Source organism: Cannabis sativa, chromosome 3 (genome assembly GCF_029168945.1).
Source record: "Cannabis sativa cultivar Pink pepper isolate KNU-18-1 chromosome 3, ASM2916894v1, whole genome shotgun sequence".
Lineage (NCBI taxonomy): Eukaryota > Viridiplantae > Streptophyta > Magnoliopsida > Rosales > Cannabaceae > Cannabis > Cannabis sativa.
Genome location: NC_083603.1, coordinates 73128539 through 73135663, shown reverse-complemented (window position 1 = coordinate 73135663; position 7125 = coordinate 73128539). Strand labels below are relative to the sequence as shown.

Genomic DNA, 7125 nt, shown 5'->3' with positions numbered 1-7125 from the left:
CTATAGTACTTTTTTATCGCTATGTGCACAGGTTGCTGACTTCGGAACTAAGTCGTGAGTGGCTCGAGTCGCGTGCATTTTTGGAAGCACCGTGATGTCACAGTTAGCTAACGCCATGATCTGGTTGGTATGTGGAAATTCCCCGGTTGCAAGGATTAGCGAGGGCGCAGCTCTCGCCCAAACCTTCAGGATGGGTTCCAAGGCGGTCCAATGACAGACGCTGGAATCACAGTCGTAGACATTAATTTTCCACAGCTCTATGTCGACTTCAACTGTGACCCAGTGCCTTGCCGTGGGAAGGTTCAGAACGAAGTAAATAAACTCGTTACCCCTCCATCTCTCAAAGACTTGGGACTGTAATTACAGAGAACAACGAAACAATTAACAAACCATAATAATCTTCCCAAACAATTAACATTTAAAATCTTACTAAAACAATACCTTATGAGCCCCTGTGCAGTAGTCCAGGATATAATCCTCCCATTTAAAGTTTTTCCTCGGACCCTTGTGGCTCGTCCATGCACTGCTGATCATGGCGGTCACAAATGTGGAGAGAATGATACCCTTCTGAGGAAATGTCAGTGGATAGTCGGTGCGTCGCCTCCTCAGCATATGCATTGCTGCATCTATATGCTGCATATAAAGGGAAATGTCAGTTAGACAAAAAAATATATTAATTGCACATAAAGTTGTAAAGTGAAGTAATATTATAAAATACTTTACTTACGTCATCTGTAAGCCATTCCTTTGGTGTGAGCATTATCCAAAAGAATCCTGGACCGTAATCACCACTTCTCAAATCCCGAAGTCGGTGGTTCGGAATGAGTCCAACACACCACTTTCGGAAAGTGGTTAACAATTTCTCATCCGGTGGCTCCAGGGGATCAAAAGTCGAAGATGGCCTATGTCTCCTCTTCATCTCCGTATAGTCACCGAACCATACAGGAGGCTTTCTCTTCCTCTTCCGACTCTTAACCACTGCAGGTTGTGCCTCTATGGACAGAATCTCACCCTGCGACTCGGTGTCATGTACATGGATTAGAGGTTGTGCCTCGATCGGAGTTGCTGGAGCTCCCTCATAAGGATCGTAATCATCGGGGAAGACCTCATCCTCTTCTACTGGGGGTGAAGCAGCTGGTGGTGGGGTAGATGGATCTGTTGGGGCCTCCGGTGCTGAAGCTGTCGTTGGCGGACGATTCAACATGGCCAATATGTGTCTGAGCTGCTCCATAATTACGTTCTGACCACCCTTCAGCTCTACATGGCTGGTCTCGTATGCCTTCTTCAGCTCGACATGAGCAGCATACAGACCCTGAGTGTCAGCCTCGATCCTATCCAACCGAGCCACTAAATCAGTGTACTCGGCACCCCGAACGCCTGATGAAGATGGTGCACTGGGCTGAGGTTCTCGAACCGGGCTCCGAAAAAATATATATCAAAAAAATACGGTAAGCATACGATAATTCCACAATGTAACAAATATCACAAAACAAAAATAATAAAAAATAAAGACATAAAAAAAAGTTCCAAAAATTGGTACCTGAGTGTCTCTTTCCTGAGTGTCTGGGACCTGAGTCTCTGGTACCTGACTACCTGCCTCAGCCTCTGTGTCATCCACAACATCATCAACCAGGTTCTCCACACCATCGTAAGATATTGTCCTCACAAATGCCTCCTCCTCTGTCCGTGGAAGTAGCCCCTTCACCACTTCCAGATTCTGTTTATGGTTCAAAAAATATCAAAATAAAACTATTTAGCATTTATTACAAGCATTTATGTTAAATAATTATTCAGAACATAAGTGAAAATCATACCCGTCTAGAAAATAATGCGCTGACGTCTTTCTTCCCAATATCGCCTTTGCTCGTCCAGCTAAGCATCCTGGGGAACCGAATCCCGTGGTTCGTGCCATACCTCTTCCCAACCTCCAAAATGGCCTCGTACGCCCAATATTGTACTGCAGGTGCGAAGCCATATGCTGTGTATTTGCACTCGTGCTGAACATCCGAACTCAGCTTCTTCTCGTAGTTGGCCTTCTGTTTCAACATGTCTTTCTGAAGCGAGTGCATGAGTCTGGCGAATGAGTGCTTCCCCCAAGGAATCCGGAAGAAGAACTCGAGGTCTTCCACATATCTAAGTATGTGAGGCGTAATCAGCGCGTTGGCCTCGCGACCCAGAAGCACTGACTCCACAAACAAGCACAAGCCGAGCTTGTACAAGTCTTCCGGTTACGGCGGTTTGTGAGCGAAGTTGGAGTGCTTCTGTCTTCACACTATCAGACCGGTTGAAATATTTGTTGATCAATCGGTCTGACCCCGAGCGCGCGACCTGCGCAGCCTTCTCCTCTTCTGTTGGCCCCGAGGAGAAGTCCAAACCCGTAATGAGTGCAAACTCCAGCACCCCGAATCGGACCTCCTTCCGACCAACATAAAACCTCATCCTCAACTCCTCCTGAGCATCCACTTTCATTTTGTGGAGCATCAGCTGGTGAAATAACACCGAGGAGAATATCAGTGGTATGGCATTCCAGAAGCTCCCGAAACGGCTTTCCTTCGCCGTGTTATTAAGGTTGAACTCCTCAAACCGAGCTTTGATTTTTGCAAAAATTCCAGTGCCCCTATATGTGACGCGGCCAGTGAAATGCTCGGGTGCTGGAATAATGAGTCTGGGAGCCATCTGAAAAAACAAAAAACAAATCAATATAACTGCCACAAAAATTAAAAAATAGTCGACATAACATCGACATCATGTCGATATTCTGTCGACATTATCAAACAGTAGGGAAACAAAAAATTTGGTCGACAAACAGTCGACATACTGTCGACATGTTGTCGACATTATCACAAAAACAGTAAAAAAATAACTTTGTGGACAACATATCGACAACCTGTCGACATCCTGTCGACATGTTGTCGACATTATGACAAAAACAGTAACAAAATAACTTTGTGGACAGCATATCGACAAACTGTCGACATCCTGTCGACATACAAATATATTTGCAGAAAACAACAATCGTCGACATAAGGTCGACATCATGTCGACATGCCATCGACATTATCAAACATATATCAACTACATAACAATGGTCGACAAGATATCGACATAAGGTAGATATGCTATCGACATTATAGACCTCCACTTTTATTCCAAAAAAGGTCGACATCCTATCGACATACCAATGATATCCTATCGACATACACTAACAACACAGACTCAAATACTTTCAATCTTGTCGACATTATATCGATAACCTATCGACAAGTCATCGACAACTTGTTTGAACAATAAAACACTACTGATTAACATGCAAAAAAACAAGCACAAGTTCGTATACACATCCTAAAACAATCTAATCAGAATAACATACACAAATTCCCATCCAATTCTATGAAAATTCTATTTTTTAATAAGAAAAAAACTTACCTTTGACTGTTCGTGGTTTTGGGGACTACGACCTCTGTTCTGGTTTTGGTGGCTACGACCTCTGAAAATTGGTTGGGTTCCAATGTCGGCCGTGGGTGTGGGTGGGTTGGGTTCCAATGTCGAGAGCAATAGGCAGAGAAAGAGAGAAAGAGAGAACGAGAATAGTAGATAGAGAGAGGGTTGGGTCAGGGTCAGGGTCGTGGGTGGCCGGAGTGGGGTCGTGGTCGTGGACTGCGTTGTTGGGTCGTTGGGTCATCGTCGTGGAGTAACGTTCGAAAGATGTAAACGACAGAGAGAGAACGAGAGAGGGAAAGAGAGGGAATAGCAAACGACAGAGAGAGAAAGAGAGAGTGAAAGAGGGAAAGACGGAAAGAGAGAGAGAGAATAGGAAAATTAAATTTGAGGGGTATTTTGGGTACAAATGAGTAATAGTGGAATTAATTTGTATAAATTAGTGGAGGGTATATATTTTGAAATGGGGTATTTTATTAGGGTCAATTAATGAAATTTCCCTTTCAAAATTCGCCCTAGGCCTCTCAACACCTTGAGACGGCCCTGGTAATATGTAATCATATTCCTATTAATTGAATTACACTATTTAGTTGAGTACAAGAATCTTATATATTATTTAACAAAATTAAAATAAAAATATTTTTTTATTATATCTATATAACAGTAAATATACATAAAAATAAAATAATTATTTATTAAAGAAATATATTTATTAATTAGAAAATATTAAATTTTATTATATTTTTTATTAATTAAAATAAGTATTTTATATATTTTATCAGTATGTTATTTATGCACACCATATACATAAAATTTATGTATAATGCATATATATGTTATTGCTAATAATATAAAAATAACTCAGTTAAAAAAAACCGATCTCACAGACTAAATATATATTATAATATTTTGTTTATAATAAATTATAATTTAATGGTATTTAAATTTATTTATTAATTCAAAAATATTATTCAAATTAATATAATGGAAGGGAATAATTAAGGGAAAAACAGAAAAATACAAAAAAGGAAAAAAAAAATTACAAATATACTATGGCCCGACCCTTTAAACATTTATATAGCCCACATACAAATATTTACAAAAATACCACCTCCTCTAAACCTTCAGCCTCACGGAACAGAACGATCAAGAACAACAGCCCTCAATCGTTCAAAGCAGCAACACAACCGAAATGAAACCAAATCGTGGGAAAGACCACCGTTAATTCTGGTGAAATCCACTGGAAAAGAAGACATGCAACGATCTAAACAGAAAGTGACGAAAAAAATCAAAAAAACTGTAAAGAAACTGAAATTACACATTTGTTTTCGGTTTTATTCGATCAAAACAACTTCCCCTAATATCGAAGTCTAGATTCATGAAATGTAGATCTCTAACAAACAGATTTAAAGCTCCCCCCAAATCCAAAACCAGGTATGATGTGAAAAATTAAAAAAAAAAAAAAAAGTCATGAATAATAGATCTAAGTTATATACAGTTGCATTTTAGTTGATTTCTGATTTTCAATGTAGAATATATTTTTTTATAAACACAATAAGAAGAGCAAATTTGAATTAAGCTACAACCAATTACGTATGAGTCTATTTTTTTTAGTTGCCTTATAGTTGCATTATCGTTTCATAATATTTTATATATTATGTAGGAATTTCGCTTGACGGTGAAAAAGAAAGATCACTTCTACATGGTAAGTTTTATGAAAATAGTTGCATATTAGTTTTATAATAGTTGCAAAAAATTTTTGACACAAACAGAACTAATGAAAAAACACAAGGTTCACAATTGGCAACAACTGACATGAAATAACGAAAAGATCAGGAGCTCCCAATCAATCCAAATTAGATATTGAAAAACCGTGTTTTTGCAAATGTCAGTTGTATATAAGAAAATATAAAAACTGTAATCGTTTGCAGCAGCAGAAAGTAATTCTGCTACAAAGAAACGAACGAGCGTAATATAAAATATTTGCAGAAAAATAAATAACTTGACACAAGAGATTTATACGTGGTATCAGTGTTCTCACGAACACTCCTAGTCCACGGGGCCACGCCCAGAGAATGAAATCAATTAATAAAGTATCAAAATTACAAAGACAATTGACTTAAACAAGTTTAGACTCCCTCTAAAGTATTGCCGCAATCCTTTGTAATCCACTTTATGAATCTGACTTCTTGAAACACCTTCAAGCCCGAACTCCCTTCGTCTTTGAAGTGTGAGTGCTTACTTCCTCCCGAAGTAAGGCTTCAACAAGTCTTCTCCCGAAGACCAAGTGCTTACTTCCTCCCGAAGTAAGGCTTCAACAAGTCTTCTGAGTAACACAATCGAATATCACAAAGAAACCAAAAACAAGCTAACTATAAAAGATATGTTCACAAGTACTAACCAACCACAACTCCCCCTGGAAAAAAGGTCTAGAGTTGATAAAAACAAATTGAATGCTCAATAAAATGCACATTAATTAAAAAATATTTTGACAACTAAATTGCCAAAAAAAGACCTAACAATCTCCCCCTTTGGCACTTTAGATAATCAAAATATTATTAATTAACAAACACCTACAAAACAAAGTTAGCAAAATAAACAAAAAAACTCCCCCTGAGAAGCACAACATTAAACCAAAATAAACAGCTAACTTTGACCAAAGATGAACACAAACACAAACACAAACACAAACCTCAACTCCCCCTAGACAGTTGAGTATACAATTACTCCCCCTTTTTGTTTATCTATAAGGGCCAAAGACAAAAAGAAATGAAAATATAGAAATATGTCCAACAAAAACAAAAAGAAAGAAAACTTATGCCCCATAAAGCTTGATCAATGAGGACAACTGCTTGGACATCTCTTGCTGAACCTCCTCCATGGCAGCAAGACGATTGGAGCAGCAAGAAGAGCATTTGAGGGGGCTTGTTTAGATTCCACCATTTTCCTTTTTGGGATGCCCTAGGTTCTTTGTTCTCACCATTTTGATCTGAAAGAGACAATGAACAGCAAACAAGCAAGAGAGACAAAGAAATAGAATCGGGTAGGTGGTGAGAGTGAATGACAAATTGGTTGAAATAAACATGGGAGAGTTTAGCAAAAAGGAAACCAATTTCAACATATTTGAGAAACCACCAGCCCACGATTACAAAAGGAACCTGCCCACACCTCAACTCCTTTCCCCCTTTTTTTTTAAAAAAAATAAAAATAAAAGGAAACTAGAAATGCCAAAAAAATTTCCAAAAATAAATCAATATTTCAAGAATAAAGGCACATTACCATATAAAGATTAATCTTTAATTGGAAAAATATCAAAATAAATCAAAGAAGAATGAATGTTGATACTTACCATTTATGCACAAGATTTTCTTAACCCATAAAGCAAGTCACACGCCTCCCTCTTTTTTTTATTTTTTTTTAAATTAAAACCGAAAATAAAATACAATGTGTACAATAAATATATGTGATTCGAATCAAGCAAAGAAATCAAATATCATTGACAATTGACAAAATAAAATACATGTTATGCTTTTAAGGAAAATAACTAATTAGTATCTCAGGAAATAATCATACTTAATTGATGTTGAGGAAAAAGATATGCATGTTACTGAAAATTGTGAACCAGGATTATTAATTTAATTTTAATAGAGGAGACTTACAGATTTGAACACACTTGTCAGACATAAG

The 7125-nt window shown here is 37.8% G+C and overlaps 2 protein-coding genes across 2 annotated transcripts; both read right to left on the bottom strand.

Annotated features, from left to right (window-relative positions):
- LOC133036277 (uncharacterized) lies at positions 1-1403 on the bottom strand. The gene is made up of 3 exons (XM_061112817.1): positions 728-1403; positions 442-633; positions 1-354 (listed from the first exon to the last, which is right to left on the bottom strand). Exons 1-3 carry the CDS (start codon positions 1229-1231, stop codon positions 1-3), a joined length of 1050 nt encoding a protein of 349 aa, XP_060968800.1. The 5' UTR covers positions 1232-1403.
- A 27-nt stretch (positions 1404-1430) lies between these two features.
- LOC133035851 (uncharacterized) lies at positions 1431-2188 on the bottom strand. Its single transcript, XM_061112272.1, has 2 exons — positions 1815-2188; positions 1431-1717 (listed from the first exon to the last, which is right to left on the bottom strand). The coding sequence occupies exons 1-2, from the start codon at positions 2067-2069 to the stop codon at positions 1436-1438; spliced, it is 537 nt and encodes a 178-aa protein (XP_060968255.1). The 5' UTR covers positions 2070-2188; the 3' UTR covers positions 1431-1435.
- Between the last annotated feature and the right edge of the window lie 4937 nt (positions 2189-7125).